Source organism: Equus caballus, chromosome 17, assembly GCF_041296265.1.
Source record: "Equus caballus isolate H_3958 breed thoroughbred chromosome 17, TB-T2T, whole genome shotgun sequence".
Lineage (NCBI taxonomy): Eukaryota > Metazoa > Chordata > Mammalia > Perissodactyla > Equidae > Equus > Equus caballus.
This window is the reverse complement of record NC_091700.1, coordinates 66,778,092-66,796,667: the sequence shown is the minus strand read 5'-3', so window position 1 is coordinate 66,796,667 and position 18,576 is coordinate 66,778,092. Positions and strand designations below refer to the sequence as shown.

General features: G+C 34.9%; 1 protein-coding gene across 5 annotated transcripts in view; it reads right to left on the bottom strand.

The window, feature by feature from the left end:
- Positions 1–18,576, bottom strand: part of PIBF1 (progesterone immunomodulatory binding factor 1) — a 175,516-nt gene that overhangs the window by 140,959 nt on the left and 15,981 nt on the right. For all 5 annotated transcript variants that reach the window (XR_011427823.1, XR_011427825.1, XR_011427824.1 and 2 more), the window contains exon 6: positions 3,829–3,962. Coding sequence is in view for 2 of the 5 variants with exons in the window: in XM_023621682.2 (XP_023477450.2) it covers positions 3,829–3,962 (134 nt within the window). In the remaining 3 variants the exon portion in view is untranslated. The remainder of the gene's footprint in view (positions 1–3,828; positions 3,963–18,576) is intronic.

Sequence of the window (18,576 nt, the reverse complement as noted above, 5' to 3'; positions counted from 1 at the left end):
CTATTTAAGAGTTATATGCAGATTAGGTTCCTTTATCCCTAAATAATTTGGTGTAAGCTTCCAAAGATTAAAGATATTCTCTGGGCCGGCCCGGTGGCACAGCGGTTAAGTGCGCATGTTCTGCTTCAGCAGCCTGGGGTTTGCCAGTTCGGATCCCATGTGCGGACATGGCACCGCTTTGCACGCCATGCTGTGGTAGGCGTCCCACATAGAAAGTAGAGGAAGATGGGCATGGATGTTAGCTCAGGGTCAGTCTTCCTCAGCGAAAAGAGGAGGATTGGCAGCAGTTAGCTCAGGGCTAATCTTCCTCAAAAAAAAAAAAAAAAGATTCTCTAGGAAAAAAAAATTATTAAAAAAAAGATATTCTCTTATATAATCAGAGTATAATTATCAAATTCAGAATACTTAGCCCTAATACAATATCTAACATATAATCCATTTTCAAATTTTGTCAATCATCTCAAAAATGTCCTTTGTGGCAGTTTTTGCCCTGATCCAGAATCCAATGTATTATCATGTACTGCATTTGGATGTCATGTGTCATTAGCCTCCTTTAACCTTGAATAGTTCCTTAGCCTGTCTTTGTCTTTTACAACACTGACTTTTTGTAGAGCATAGGCCAACTGTTTTGTGGAATGTTGCTCAATTTTCATTTGCCTGATGTTTGCCTAAGATTAGATTTGGGTTAAGCACTTTGGGCAGGAATACTACAGAAGTGATAATGTGTCCTCAGTACATCACAAAAAGAGGCACATGATGTCACCTTATCCCATGATTTGTGATAGTAACTTTGATCATTTGCTTAAGGTGGTATCTGCCAAGTTCTCAACTGTAAAGGTAGCTTTTTTCTCTTTGCAATTAGTAAGTAATCTGTAGGGACATGCTCTGAGAATGTATAAATATTGTTCCCTAACATACTTTTACTCAACTATCCACTGATGATTCTGAACCAAAATTATTATGAGGTTACAAAATAGTAATTCTAATACGCATATATTTATTGGTTGATGTTCTGCTATAAAGATTCTCTATTTTTTATCTGCATGCACTCAGGAATTCTTATTCTATTCGACGTATTATAACTCATTATTGTTAACTTTCATTTTGACATTCAAATTGTACATATTTGGCCTGCTGGAGCCCCCTCAAACTGGAAATTGCGGTGCTGAATTGGAATTAGAGGTAGCAGCATGATCTTATTCATCACAGTGTGTTAAAGTCATCCTCCCGCTTCCCTCTCCATCGCCTCTGCCTACGAAAAAGGCCTAGAAACAATGACCGGTGTAGCTTTCTGAATGGTATTCCCAACCAAAAGGAACCAGGACTCCTTAGAGAAAGGGCTAAGGGAAGAAATTACAAAATAAATCTGAGAATATTATTTAATGCCAGAAAGGACCTGCTTTAAAAAGGAAAAAAAAAAAAATGGGCACATAAATTTTTGTTTTTAAAACATATTATATATTTGACTTATCCACATAGATATATTCAGATCAAATTTAATGACTAACTGCTACATAGAGTTACACTGTAGAAGTAAGTCACAATCTTTCATTCCACTGCTGAAAAGCATTTGAATTCTAGTAATGATGCAATTACCATCCATATACCTGTTTCCTTTTGCACATTTGTGAGAATTTATCAAGGACATAACAGTGATTTTTCCCCCCAGTTTATATTTTTGTGACCAGAACATCTTTTTTTAATCCATTCTTCCTATTGAGTGAACCAAAGGGTGTGCAGTTTGAGCTTCTCTTGCTTGTTTGTTTTTCTGTTCCATTTCTAGCATATGAAGATATTTATCATGTTTTTGATCAGGACTGTTTTTCTTTTCTCTGTTTTTATTATAGAAAATAAACCATATATATAAATAGAGATAATAAAATTAATCCCCCTGCTCTCATCACCCAGCTTCAACAGTTATCAACTCATGACTCATCTTGGTTTATCCTTCATTCTTGCCCACTCTGGATTATTCTGGTGATAGTGCTTTTTAGTGTTCTCTTTTCATACTTTATCTATTATTGCTGTAGATTTATAGTGGCAGGGAGAACATCAAAACACCAATTCAAAGTATCATCTTACCATCACAATCTACTTCAGTTTGAAAAGATTCTTTTGAAATTCAGCTTTATTCAAGAGCCCACTGAGCATAGCTCTCATGGATTTCAAGCTCCAATAATTACTATATTTTGACATAACAATACATACATAATAATACACACTGCATGTCAGTCATGCTGCGAGCACAAGTGTCAATGTTATATCCCCAAATCCTTGAAAATTTACTTACAGTGTTACACGATTTATAAAGCATTCATTCATTTAACAAATATTCATTGAATGACTACTATATTTCAAGAATTATTTTAGGTGCAGGTAGATATAGCAGTGAACAATAAGGATAACATCTCTCTCTATATATATAAATAAAGACTTTCACAAATAATCCTTTATTTGATCTTCTTAGTTTATATAGAGCAGTTATTTGTATTAGCATCATCTCTCATAGACGACAAAACTTTGGCTAAAAATGATAAGAGATTTACCTAGGAACATATAGCTAATTAATGGTTCATTAATGTACAAACAGCAGAAAAGCATATTCCAGTAAAAGAAAAATTATCTGCCATAGCTACTTGCAGCAACATATTGGGAAACATATTCCCAGAAAGTGTTATTTTTTGAAAGTATGTGTACCTTTTGTCAGAAAGGAACAGGTGGGAAAATTTCAGATAAAACTGTCAAGTATTTAAATTGATTCCATAAAATAAAGATAATTGTCAAATAAGATTTTAAAAATATTTACACAAATGGGATTTTACTAGGTCCCTATCTTCTAAGACATTACATTTTAAAAGATAGCAGCAACTTCTAAATAAAATAAAAACCTATACAAAAATACAATCTAAACCCAACAGACTGCCAAAATGACATGCTTTTGTGCAATGAGGAATAAGATATGCCAAGAGAATGAAAAGACAAGCCACAGACTGGGAGAAAATATTTGCCAAAGACATATCTGATAAAGGACTGTTGACCAAAATATACATAAAACCTGTAAAACTCAACAGTAAGAAAACAAACAATTCAATTAAAAAATGGGCCCAAGACCTTAACAGACACCTCACTAAAGAAGATATACAGATGGCAAATAAGCACATGAAAAGATGCTCCACATCATGGCATCAGAGAAATGCAAATTAAAACAATGAGATACTACTGCACAACTATTAGAATGGCCAAAATCCAGAACACAGACAAAAGCAAATACTGGCGAGGATGCGAAATAAGAGGAACTCTCCTTCACTGCCAGTGAAATGCAAAATGGTACAGACACTTTGTGACAGACAGTTTGGCAGTTTCTTACAAAACTAAATGTACTCTTACCATGTGAACATGCTCCTTGGTATTTACCCAAGGGAGGTGAAAACTTATGTTCATACAAAAACCTACATATGGATGTTTATGGCAGCCTTATTCATAGCTGCCACAACTTGGAAGCAAACAAGATGACCTCTAGTAGGTGAATGGATAAATAAACTGGTATATCTAGATAATGGAATATTATCCAGCACTAAAAAGAAATGAGCTATTAAGCCATGAAAAGACATGGATGGAACTTTAATGTATATTAGTAAGTGAAAGAAGCCAATCTGAAAAGGCTCCATACTGTATGATTACAATTATATGACATTCTGGAAAAGTCAAAACTATGGAGACAGAAAAAGAATAAGGTACAAAGTAGAATTAATGTTGATGGTAAGAATTTAGGTGATCTGATGCATGCTAGAAATAAGAACAACCCTTACAGCCATCTTAATTACCTACCTCTTGACTTTATCATAGTTCTCTTGACGGTAGTCACCTTGCTGAATTAACTGTTTTGTGTCTGCTAATTCTAAGGCCAAACGTTGACATCTGATTTGAAGCTGAGAGTAGTTTCTTCGATCTTCCTCATACGTCTATGATAAAAACAATAATAAAACATTTCAAACAAAACATAGTTGACCAAATTCTGTATTGAATTCTTCTGTTAAGCCATGAATGTCCTTGTAATTAAAATAATACACAAAATTACTATCAATGTTAAATGACTTTTGCAACATTTACTGTTCTGTGAAAAATAAGAGGACTAGAAAAAATAGACACAGCACAATTGTGTGTGCCCATTTGAGGGTGGTAACAATAACCTTTTGTGTTTCTTATGGTCTGTGTGATTTTCTCTAGTAATGCTCAGTTGGAAAAATACAGAGTTGAGATTTTGTCAGGAAGGTTTGATAAAAAGACAGTTGGGGAGGAATTAGAGAACAATGGCAAGAGAAAGGTTTAAGACTGATAACATGATGAAGAGGTAGGAAAATAAATTTAGGAAGGGATTGATAAAGAAATTATATGGATTAGAAATTATGTTAAAGATAAATTAGAAGCTGATGATTAAGAAACAGGGAAATACAGGAAGTAGTATGTTCAGTGATCAATCTGAATTGATAACTTCAGAAGTAAATCAGTTCTGGGTGACAAGGAATAGAATGTGGGTCACGAGATTGAGTGCTAACATGGAAAACAATCAATCACTAAAGATGAGAAGATCAACAGAATTCAAGGCCAAGGCTGTGGACGAATCACAGAAGTAACCAAGGAAGACGCTAAGGTGAAAAGGAAGACTAAATCTAAATCACACTAAAATAAAGAAAAATGTCCCAGTGGTCTGCAAATGAGGAAGGTAAGAAGGTGGGGTATCCAGATGACAAGAATGCCCAAAGAAGCAGGGGTTTCTGTGAGTGTGGAAGTGCCAAGGTCTAAAACTGCAAAGATCTAGAGAGGATGTCAGTAACTGGTTCTGAAATATATGGAGTATAAACTCCTGGTCCAGAAAACAATTTCATGGCAGATAGATATAGATATATACATGTATATGTAAATATTGTGTGTGTGTATATTACATATATAAATTTTCTTTAAATATGAACACCATACAACCAAGTAAAAGCAGAAGTTAAGTATAGGGATGTATATATTCTACCAACACTTTCTTTGGGACTTTTCAATGGAAAAATTTCCCCTTAAATAAAATTATTACTTTTATATTTTGAAAAAAAAATCTGCTTCACTTGCTATTAGCAGCTAAACTAGATTAAGGCATAGCATTGGAAAATAGGAAACATAGAATCTTCCCTCAAAATAAACCAAACCTCGTGACTGTGTAGAACTTTCAGGTTAAGGCTAAAGAGAGTAGAAACGATTACTTTGTATTATCCCTATGCATTCTTCCCTGTCTCGAAGTTGGAATCAACTTCTGTGGGAAGTCTTCTGCGGGAAGACTCCAAGCCCCAAATCTGAGTTAGATGTCCATCTTAGATTTTTCCAGAGCACTTAGTTCTTTCTGTGAGAAAATGTATCACATGTGCTATGAGCAGCCATTACTTGCCTTCCCCATCATAAGGAAAAATTTAAGGAAGTTGTCTATAATCCTAGTACCTAGTACTCTTTTATATAGAAGGTTTGTAATTAATGGCTGTGGGAAAAAAGGAGCAAAAGAGGACAAAAAATAGACTAAAACAAAATAAGTAAAAAAAGTAACCTTTTCAAACATAAAGGGACACACACAAAATTTCTCGTCACCAGACCTAACAGAAAATCTCTACATAATTGCAAATGGGTTAACAGTAAGTCTCAATTTCCTTTTAGAATAAACAAAAAAAATTACACAGGGAAAACAAGGACAATCCAAGTCACTGAGAAAATTTTAACTATTTGCCAGTTTCTACATATCTAGAATGGAACTGATTGTGACTGCCAGGGTTAAAGTTATCTTTTTCATCTCCTAAATTATTCATACAAGAAAACAATAGAAGGCTATCTCTAGTCTGAGAAAGGTAAGTCTGTTATTGTAATTGTGTATTTTCCTGTCCTGCCTATACCCCTTGCCTTTCCCCACACTCACCTAAGACCTGTAGTTCCTGGAAGACCTGTCTTATCTCTGTATGGCCAGTAACCTTTACAAAGTAGTCACACTGGAAATGTTTGCAAAGGGAACTAATGTTGAAATATAAATGGACTATGCAGCACTAGCATTTAAAATAACCAGCTCCAGATGCAGAAAAAGTGACTTAAAAAATTTAGTATTTAATAAATCATCAGTTTTCCAACTGATATTGAAGAATATCATAAATCTGCAAATAAAACACCTTATCTGAAACAATGATATCTAGGCAACATATATGCAGAATTTTCTGAAAGATTTGGAGAAAGACAGCTTGAAAGGGGCTTCAATTTCTTGATCTGGGCAGTGGTTAAATGGGCGTGTTCACTTTGTGAAAATTCAATTAAGATTTCTTTATGTATATTACACAAACATTTTAAAGAAATAAAACAAGAGGCTTCAATCAGGAAAACACTAACTGGGGAGAAGTTCTGCAGGGATGCTTGTACTGGGAATGGAAAGGGGGACACAGGAGTCACAGCAAAGGGGACAGGGAGCAGGTCAAAGGGAGTAGTGAAGAGACACTCAGTTTTTTTACTCTATTTCTCTATTGTTTGACATAAATCGAAAATTTTACGTTATACAGTGTTTTGGCAAAGTTATCAACTGTTAGACCTTTCGTATTTATAACGAGCTGCCTTTTTCCCCCCAAGCCTGTTTCCAAACACAGCAGCTAAGCATTTTAGATTTATAGAATTTCAGAGATGAAAGATACCCTGGAGATACTCTCCTACAATCTTCTTATTTTCAAGATCAGAACATTAAGGCCTAGAGGGGTTAATCGATTTGTTCAGGATTCCAGGGATAGCAGAGATAGAGCTAGAATCTAGGTCCTTGAATTTTTACATAGTTCATTCTTTTCTTAATCCAAGTTCCTGTTTTTTGAAGAATCTATTCTGTGCAAACTATTAAACCATTGATCGGAAGTTAATATTATTTACTGCTCAAATCCAGAGTGTTAAAAGAACTTTAACTGCAAATTTTATGGGTTCACATATGGCACATGCATAAATCATAGTTAGTTTTGGACTCCCTCCCTTAAAACAATTACTATAATTATTCCTTAAATACATATTAAAACAACCATTTGACAAAATAACACTGAATCTAAATGTTTTCTACAAAAGTAAAAAAGTCTTCCAAGATGCAATTAAACAGACACATTTTAAACAGTTAGCAGCTGTGTAAACCAAAAGGCAATTACTTTAGATATAATGAATTTCTAAGTATCAATTTAAATCTCTTGTCTCACACACCACGTAAACTGAGAAGAGAGTGGTAACCTATGTGTCAAAATAAATCTTTAATAAATGAAGTGATCTTCTGCCTGTGAGGAGATAGGGCAGCTAAGGAAATTGGAAATGGGATATAGTGACATTTAACTTAAGGTCAATGGTTCAAATCAGAAGCAGTTTACATGGGATAGCAATTTGGTGAATGAGAAGAAATGGCTTGGTTAGCTATTCTGGGAAAGTGAGAATTCACTCCTCAGAATTCTCACAAGTTTCCCATTATCTATAATCTACCCCAAGCAACTAAATACCAAAAAAACAAGAAACCTAATTAACCCTTGATTGTTATACACTGTCCCTTTAAGTAACAACATATCTGTTTTGCTGCCAAAGACTACTTTCTGTTGTTGTTAAGATCATCAAGAAATAAATTATTTAAAAAAATTCTGATGTCTTCTAAGCCTTACAAAAAAAAAAAAAAAAGACAAAACTGAAGTATTAAAAGTCTGCTGTAGGTAAAAAAGAAAAGAAAATTTTAATATTTTATATTAACGATAATTTTCAATAATTCCTATTTCAGTAAATGTGAATTCAAACATAAAAGTTTAAGCTTTTATAAAAGGAAAAAAAATTCAGAGGAATAAAGAAAAGTAAGTTTCATTCAAGTGTCATGGATGTTCGACTGGGATATAAGACATGGGTTCAAAATCTGCTGCTAACTGCTCTAGCCAGTCAAGCTCTCCGAACCCCAACTGCCGCCTCTGCAAAGCGAGTCACTGACTGATTCTCTAGCTCTTTTATTTTATGTGCCTACTACTGGACTAAACATTACTGTTACTCACAACCAGCTCACGGGTCTAGCAGATCCCTCCATCACTGAATGGTAAATGGACGTGTTGGGAGGCCATTTTTACAGCCTACATTCTAGTCAGCAAACTACTGAGACAAATTTGAAATATTGGCCTTTCAAGAGGTATTGACCCAAATATGACTGAACCAAACAAATCTAAATCTTAACATTTTAAAAGAGACCAAGTTGCTAAATTATCTTTAAAATCTCACTTATTATTCAAAGAATTTAAGTATATCAGTGCAAGAAAGTATGGTTTCCCATGCCTTTCAAGTAATTTAGATAAGCATTAAAAGTATTAAGAAATGTGGACAGGAAGGATAAAAGAATTGATTCACCAATTTACCGTCAAGTTCAAATAATTTTTTTAGCTCTTGAAGCAAATGAGGATGTATGGTGCAAAAACAGGTGACTTAACGGCAAAAGAATGTCATTTTGTTTTACTAATAGATTACTATAACTTTATAATATTTAAAATATTTTAACACTTTAAACATACACAAACACAATTTAATATAAATAAAAGATATATACATATTGGAATTATCATATATACTGCTAAATTTAAGAGCAGGATTTTTATACTTTTTTGATCTTTTCCTCTTTCTCTTCCCCTTTGACCCAGACCCCAAGTAACTCATGTTAAGTAACACATATCTTTCCCTACTCTCCTCCATGTTCATATACAGTCAGGCATCACTTAATGATGGGGATATGTTCTGAGAAATGCTTCGTTAGGCAATTTCATCGTTGTGCAAACCTCATAGAACATACTTACACAAACCTAGATGGTATGGCTTACTACATACCTAAGCTATATGGTAGTAACTTTATGGGACCACTGTTGTATGTGGGGTCCATCGCAGGCCAGGCGAGAAAAACCCCAAACTGTGGTAGTCTATCTCCAAGATGGCCTTTATCAATTTCTTTCCTTGTCTGTGGCCAGCTATTCCCTGATTAAGAAGTGCAGTCTATCCCTCTTAATGCTTTGCTTGACCAAAAGAGCGTATCAGAAGTGATGTTCTGGGACTTTAAAGTTAGGTCCTAAGAAGCTGGCCCGAGTTTCTTGAATGCCTGAATGCTCACTTGGGAGGAGACCAGTTGCCATGAGCTGAGACTGCCACATTGAAGGATGCCTAAACTATTCACATGGAGAGACCAGGTGGCAAGAGAGTGATCTGGCCCCAAACATGTGACTGACAAAGACTTCAGACGACTCCAGCATCAGACAGGCAAGAAATATCCAGCCGAACCTATCAATCTTCAGAGCTGTGACAAATTAAGTGTTTTAAGTCACTAAGTTTTAGTGTGGTTTGTTGTGCAGCAATAGATTATTGGAAGCCTAGTTTTCCCAAAGCCCAAGACGTCAATCAGACCCAGCTGCCTGCCAGCCCTAGTGGGAGCTTGGCTAAGAAGCAGCAGATCATTGGAACTTAAGAAAGGAAAAATGAAATGCACTTAGGTTGTCATCTTCTAGAATCCCTTTATTTCCTCTTTCAAATAAGCCTAAACAGCAAGGCTTATTCTATTCAGTAGTTTATGCTGACTACAATGTAACCTTAAAATGTCAAAGCAAGTAGGAGTTTATTTAGTTTGAGTTTGGCATGGCTATACCCACAAGTGAGTAGGATGACAATTTTATCACTATTTTTCTCTATTTGAACTGTGAAACCTTTAGTCATATAATGATCCATGACAGCATCTGGCCTTTATTTGGCTAAAACGCATATTTTACATATTAAGTTGATGGCTATTTTTTAAATGATCTTTTGTGGTACTTACACCATGACAAAATTAAATACAAACATTGGCGTGGACATCATGGTGCTAATACTCTATTATAAATTATTTATTCAGATAACCCAGCATACGTAGCTATGAATTATTTTTTTAGATCATTAAAAAAACGAAATCACAGAATTAAAAAAGATAAAAAAGAACCCTCAGACACCAAAAATATGTCTGCGGAATCTGAATTGAGAATCAGGATCAAGAAGTGTAGATCAAGAGGACAAAGTGGTTCGTAGCATATCTGGATTTAAGCCAAGGGATTTGGTAAGGTCCCTCGTGATCATATTATGGTCCCCTGCCATAATATGAAGGTATATACCATCTTGGCCACTAGGTTCAAAATTTCATCTCAAGGTCTAATAAACCCCTCAAAATCTGTCCCTAAAATTAAAAATTAGAAGTGTTACTGGATTTAAGATTATTAACACAGAGGTAGATTTTTAAAAAGGTCATCTTACTCTCTAAAAAGTAGTTTCCTCAGATAGAATGTATAAAATAACTAAACGAAGATTCTTCCTGATGACACCATATTTAAAATTCCCTTCACTATAGCTTTCTCATGAACATTTCCCCCTCACGCACTTTTCTCTGTAAGTCATGTACAGTGTCGGTAAAATTACAAAAGGTTTGTGAAAAAGCAACAAGTTTTGGAGGTGTAGGCAAGAAACGGGTTTTAGCAACTCCAAGTAGTAATGCCACCGACAGTGTTATTCTAATTATATTCTTGGACATGTTAAATACATTAAGATATATTAATCAAGTAATGGCATTAATAATACATAAAATTAAAAACATGAAATTTAATTAAAAATTCAAAGATTTTTTTTAACCTCAACTAATAAGTAAACAAAAAAAGAAAAGAGATTTGTGTTCATGGTCCATGAGTCTGCCACATCAGAATCCTGGCCTGTTTATTAAAACTGAGATTCTTAGTTCCATCTTGAACCAAAATTAGAACCTATAGAGGCATCCATGAATCTAAATTTTAAGCAGTGCTTATTCACTTTAAATTTAATATAAAGAGGCACTCAACAACAAAAAAACTAACAACCCAATAAAAAAATGGGCAAAAGATGTGAACAGATAGTTCTCCAAAGAAAATATACAGACGGCCAACAGGTACATGAAAAGATGTTCAACATCACTAACCATCAGTGAAATGCAAATCAAAACTACAATGAAATATGACCTCACGCCCATCAGAATGGCTATAATTAACAAGACAGAAAATAGTTAGTGCTGGAGAGGATGTGGAGAAAATGGAACTCTCATACACTGCTGGTGGGAGTGCACACTGGTACAGCCACTATGGAAAACAGTATGATATTCCTCAAAAAATTAAGAATAGAACTACCATACGGTCCAGCTATTCCACTGCTGGGTATTTATCCAAAGAACATGAAAGCACAAATGTGCAAAGATATATGCACCTCTATGTTCACTGAAGCATTACTCACAATAGCCAAGACTTGGAAGCAACCTAGATGCCCATCAAGGGACGAATGGATAAAGAAGATGTGGTAGATATACACAATGGAGTACTACCCAGCAATAAAAAGGCTGAAATCTGGCCATTTGTGACAACATGGATGGACTTTGAGGGTATTAAGCTAAGCAAAATAAGTCAGAGGGAGAAAGCCAAATATCTTATGATCGCACTCATAAATAGAAGACAAAAACAACAACAAACAAACTCATAGAGACAGCGATTAGATTGGTGGCTACCAGAGGGGAAGTGGGGGAGGGAGGAGGGCAAAAGTGGCAATTAGGCACCTGTGTACGGTGATGGATTGTAATCAGTCTTTGGGTGGTGAAGATGACGTAATCTACATAGAAATCGAAATATAATGATGTACACCCAAAATTTATATAATGTTATAAACAAATGTTACTAAAATAAAAAAATAAAAAACAAAAGAAAACAAAAAAATATAGGAAGAGGCAAAACTATAATTGTTTACTAATGAATTTGTTAGGTACCCTAGGATGATTATACATAGATATCAACATGTATCTTATACAGGAATTCTAAACTCATCAGTTAGGCAGGTTAAAAAAGAAATTCAGAAAAGAAACAGTTAATGTCCCTCAAATATAAAGACCAAAATAAAAAGTACGTATCATTAATGAGATCTCATTTCATATTAAAATTAACTAGATTACTCGCTAATGAATACTTAAGATGAGCTTCAGGGTAATCGTAAAGAATTTTTTTCAATAAATGTAACTATGTTTCTAAACAAGGAAGTTATCTTGAACAAAACACTCTCCTTGCTTCCTAGTTACCAAAGTTCTCATAAGATAAAACTATTTCACCATTTCCTCATGAAACTTGAGCCTTATTAATGCCCTACATGTTATTGTTAACATTTCTTTCTTTTGAAATGAAAGGAGCATGCTAAAATAACTCTATAATAGCAAAACAGCTGCAGTTGGCTTACCTACATGTACTAGACAAAATTCTGACCTGTTAGAGCAATTTCATAAGAAATAAAAATATGGCACTGTGAAGACACTAAATACCAGACACCAGCTCATGCACATAATACAGCTCAAAATATGCTAAAATTAGACTATGTTATTGACACTATAAAGAAACTCTAAACTTGAAGACGAGCCTTATTTTCCAGTGTTATTATCTAGAAATTATTTCCAAATAACTAAAGATCTGGAAAAAAATTATGAAAGAAGAGCCCAGAAACCCACTAAAATTGGCACTTCAGAAAGAGTGCCCTCTTTTTTAAAGGTCAAAAGTCACATTCTATTAAATTTCTAAAACAGTTTTCATCTCATATCTGCCATGAACCAGCAGATTATATGAACAAAAGCATAGTTAATTATGTACGCATGGGGATTTAACATCTCTGAATGTTTCTGTTAGGGATAATTATGAAATCAGTGTAATAACTGAGACACCTCTGATCTGAAGAACACATTATGCCAGAAAATTTTCAGTTTTTATAACTTTTCTCTCAGTTATAGATCTACTAAATTTTATTAGGAAAAAAACCAGTATTTGATTGATTTGGGGCAGTTGATATGAAACAAGGAATATAAATGAAAATAAGGTAACAATGTAATACTTTGGCCTTTAGGTCAAAAATGACAAGATTTTCTGAGCAGACCAAAACCAACCAGTTAAATAGATAGATATATGCTGCCCCCAAGTGGTGAAAAAAATTAAGGGCATTTTGGAAAAGGCAAACTCAATCCCAGAAAGTCTTAGTACTAAGTGCAGTTTGTTTTCCTAATTGTCAGTCTCAAAACTCAGAGACACAGCTGACAAATATCTTAGTTTCTCTTAGTAACACTATGGAGTTGTCATTATTGCTATCATGTTTGAGGCATCTATATTCGTTGTCTGCTATGTCCTCTTCTAAGTTTCTATTAAGTTACTACTTGTTCAATGAAATAGCACTATCTTCTTGTATTTATTTGTCCTGAGTTTATCCTCTTGCAAGTCAATTCTTATCTTATCTGTATCATGATTTTTACGAACTTCAATCACATTTTTCCTACTTGTTGGTGTTCATCTGACACATCTTAATCTTTACACGTCCTTAGATAGTAAACTCAGCTCTCCAAATACCAGATTTTAGTTTCTAAACTCCAAACTTCATGGCTTTATCAAGAATTCAATAATTATTAATAGGTAAGAAGCACAAACAACCGAAGTGACAGTGTTCAAAACTGCACACTTTGTTCACAGCCTAGTAACGTGCTTTATTTTGCTTCTAACGTTTTTCTTAATATTGCCTAACACGTCATCATCCACATCAGTACAAAGTTAAACACATTGACCAAAGAGTCTCCAATGAAGCAAAGTCTGTTTTAGGGAAAGCAGGGCAATCTCAAAATCAAATGCTCTACATGCACTGACTAGATTTTCTCTTTCTTCACTTGTGATTAAAACAAAATTGTAAGGTGGTTCCACTTCCGGTAATGGCCATTCCCATCTGACTAATCCTACTGCAGATACAACTATAAATTCTGAACAAAATAGAAAACTACCTGAAGGCACAGGAAGTGACCACAATCAGGTAGATTCTGGGGAGGAGAGGAGTGCCTCTGCATGAGGAGGAGGAAGAGAAGAGCACTGGGGGAATTTCCTGGTCTTTTTTGGTTTTGTTTTTTTTTAACGGCTTTTAGCCTGAGGGCAGGCCTACTCTGTGCCAAGTGGATGGATAAAGGTACAACAGAAAATCTTTGTCCTTCTAGCTTGAAGAACCAGAAGACAGAGTTTAGGGTAACTCAGCTGCTCTAAAGTGAGGAGGGAATTCCAAAGACAGCCAGAGAAAGGGAACTCTGAGTTCTGCAGATAATCTGTGCCAAATCTCTCGCTGACTCCTGAACAACCTGTGTAGAAGAGACCCAAGCAGTCCTACCAAAGCCAAAAAAACTGAACTGAAATTTGAGACGCTACACAAGAGACGGAGTATGCAGTTTGAGTACAAGCAAGTTAATTTCCTGCTAAAACAAAAATATCAGCACTGTCTAGAGGAACATAAAATGTGGAGTCTCCATAACATAACAGTCACAATGTTATGATCTAAATTTATTCTATGTTTTAAATAAACAATTTAAAGTTGTTCAATATCTGAAGAAACAGGAAAATGTGACCCATTCTTAAAAGACAATTAACAGAAACCAACTCTGGGGTGATCCAGATTTCAGAATTAGCAGACAAAATTTGTTTTTTTTTTTTTTGAGGAAGATTATCCCTGAGCCAACTGCTGCCAATCCTCCTCTTTTTGCCAAGGAAGACCAGCCCTGAGCTAACATCCGTGCCCATCATCCTCCATTTTATACGTGGGACGCCTACCACAGCATGGCCTGCCAAGTGGTGCCATGTCCGCACCCAGGATCAGAACCAGTGAACCCTACACTGCCGAAGCAGAACATGCACACTCAACTGCCACGCCACCAGGCCAGCCCCAACAGACAAAGATTTTAAAGCAGGAATTTTAACTATTCTCAGTGGCATAAAGGAAAATATGCTCATAATGAATAAACAAATAGCAGAGAAATAAAAACTATAACAAATGGAAATCTACAAGTGAAAAATCACACTCTTAAATATTTACCCAAGAGAAATGAAAATATGCCCACACAAAAGCCCATATTCAAACATTTGTAGCAGCTTTATTTATAAAGTCACCAAAATGGAAATAACTCAAATGTCTATCAAGTGGTGAATAAATATATTCATACAATGAAATATTACTCAGCAACAAAAAGGAACAAGCTACTGATACAAAGAAAAAAATCGCCTGGCAGTTTCTCATAAAACTAAATATGACTAGTGGATGAAACAATGGATAGATATGTGACTAAGACAGATATAATTAAATGCTAATGGCAGAAATTAGGTGATGGATCTATGGGTGTTCACTGTAAAGTTCTTTCAAATTATCTATGCTTGAAATTTTTCTAATGAAACAGAAAAATATTATACTCTCTAGAGCTGGTCACCAATTTGAACATGCTAATTTGGGGAATATAGGATGAGAAGTTATAAAAAAGAAAACACATAGGTTATAATCAGTCCACTTATCTTCTGACATCTTCCTCCAGTTTGCCTTACTAGTTTGGTATTCTACTACTATGAAAGACTTTACTATCTGCAAACTTGAGATTTTACTTTGTGCTTCCTTTCCAATATAATGTTTTAAAACGTTAAATATTGAATAAAATTGGATTTAACAGTTATCTCTGGACAATACTTTTATTTTCACTTTTCATTGTTTCTTTTTATTCTTACTGTTTGTCTCTCATCTTTCAAACAATAAAGAGAACACAATTCTCCAGGAACTCATAGCAATTCTTTAAAAGTCCATCAAATTTTTTTAAACTAAAATTTAGAAGTCTGTCAATGGCTCTTTGAAAGTCTACATATTTCATTCTCTATTTCCGCTTTATACACATGTACAATCATGTGTCACTTAACAATGGGGATACATTCTGAGAAATATGTTCTCGGGTGATTTCATCATTGTATGAACATCATAGAGCATACTTACACAAACCCAGATGGTATAGCCTACTACACATCTAGGCTATATGGTACTAACCTAATGGGACCACCATTGTATACGTGGTCCACCATTGACCGAAACATCATTATGCAGTGCATGACTATGTAGTTATCACCAAAGAGAAATATTACAGTATGTTCATTTATAAAACACTTTGCTGACTTTCTCCCATAGATTTATACTTGCCTAAGTATTGAGTAACCTAATCTTCATGCATTCTACAAGCTTAGTAAGGACAGAAGTGAGGTTTACCAGTTTATAGTTCTTGGGGTCCTTAGTTTCTAGGGACAGGTAGGTAATTCACCAACTCTCAAGCAATTAAATCTACTCTAGCTGCTCTATTTGATAACACAATTATACACATGCTATAGTCTCAAGTTCATCCTTGAGATCCTTTAAAAATTCTTGGTTGAATACCATCAGTCATGTTATTCTTCAAAGTTTATGTGTTATTTGACTTTAAAATTATAAGACCTACGTACTTCCTTTAAAATAACCAACTCTAAATATATGTAAACTAAAGACTAAAGCGTTTGCTGAACTACTGTTTGAAGAGTTCATTCAAATAATATAATATGAAAATTTTGGATCATGACTTACTAAAAATTAGTAACTTGATAGTGATTGTGGCCACTAATACCATGACCATGTCCCAAGCCTTACTACACCACTGTATCTTACTGCTTATTGAACAAAGTAATACTTCATTTTATTTGTCAAATTTAGAAGAGCTTAGAATCAATGGACACTATCTTTCAGTGGATGCATTTTCAATTTGTCCATTATAAAATAAAACATTTACTCCCCTTAGAAAGAAATCCAGATTTTCTCTCACAATAGTTGAAAGAAAAATTTACTCTTCTGGGTCGAGATTCAAAATTAATGACACCACTAGAAAAGTAAAAAATTTTTGCTACTCCGTTTGAATATGATGGGCATTTTTGTGTTTCTCATTGCCTGCCTCTGGCCACCAATAATAAATATTCTACGTACAGTACACATTCTGAAGAAGAAAGAAATATGAGATGCCACTGGGTAAAAAGCACCAAAATGAGAGCATCTCAAGTAATAGAACCAAAACCAGAAATCTTTGACCAAAAAATTAATAATTTCATTTGGTACTTTAAATAAACTAAGTGCTTCCGACTACTTAAAAACGTCCTAGAGACAAGTGTTTTCACTGATGACAACTGAACCCTAGTAACCTGACAATCTCCAATCACTTCTTCAACCCCCCTCCTAATTCAGTATTTTTTTTTATAAACTTCTTTTTTATAAACCTTCCTTTAATGACGGTAATCTTCTCTACGTTCCTTACCTGGTTATAATCACATCCTTCAGTTGTTTTTTAAACCAAGCCCCATCTTCTTGTAAAAATACATAATCAAAACTCTAGTCATTAATAGATAAATGATCTCACTTTACTGATAAAATCATTACTAGTGTTTTTAAAATCATTATGTGAGATATGAAGAAAGTTCTTTAAAACTCATCAACAGTAATTCAATTAACAAACACCTTTGTGTTCTAACAGTTTCCCACAAATATCATAATTACAGAAACATATATTGCTGGCAATGCCCTAAACACAAATGATCCTTTTTATATCTGGATCACACTGAAGCGGAGAGCCTTAAACACAAGTATAACTGGGTGTCCAACAGCACTGCTACACTGCCGGCTAACAATTAGATGAATGCCTTTCTACTTCTGTTGACAATGAGAAAATGTCTAAGGTTTACAATGCAATTTTATGTACATTAGCTGTGATTTCTCCTGCTGTAAAAATAATACAAACCCCTCTCATGACCCTACTTCCCCTGTCATCTTCAACACCATCCCTTTGTTCTCCCATGCAGCAAAATTCCACAGGAAGAATTATCCAGACTTCTGTCTCCATTCCTTTCCTCACATTAACTCTTAATCACACTGTAATCAAGCTTTTGACCCCATCACTCCACCAGAACTACTTACTCCTGACAAGGTCATCAATGACCCTGTTAAATACAAGGTGAATTCCCCATCTTCATATTACTAGACCTAACAGCAGAATCTGAAATAGCTGATGACTTTCTCTTCCTAGACAAACTTTTCTCCCTTGGCTTCTAGAACATGAAATTCTCTTGGTTTCCTTATTTCACTGATAAATCCTCCTTCTCTATTCTACATTTCAATATTGAAGTGCCCTAGAGCTCAGGCTTTGGTCCCCTACACTTACTCTCCTCTGGTGATCTCATCCTGTCTTTAAATATCATCTTGATGCTGACAACTTCCAAATGCATAGCTTCCAAAGTTGAGACTTGTATATACAAGTAACTCCGATTGTACTTCTAATAGAGCTCTCTCTCAAACTCAACATAGCTAAAACCTAAACTCACTTCTGAACCTAAATCTGCCTCACTCACAACCTACCCATCTCAGCTGAATGCAAATCCATTCTTTCAGTTGCTCAGTCCAAAAACCTTGGAGTTAATTTGGCTCCTATCTTTCTTTCACATCCTCCATCCAATTTATCAGGAACTCCTAATACATCCAGGAACCAACCAGCTCATAGTTCTTCCACTGCTACCATCCTGATGTGAAGCACGACCACCTCTCACCTAGATGCCAGAACAGCCTCACAGCAAGTCTCTCTGCTTCCATCCTTATAGCTCAGAGTCTATTCTCAGCAAAAAACTGTTATCT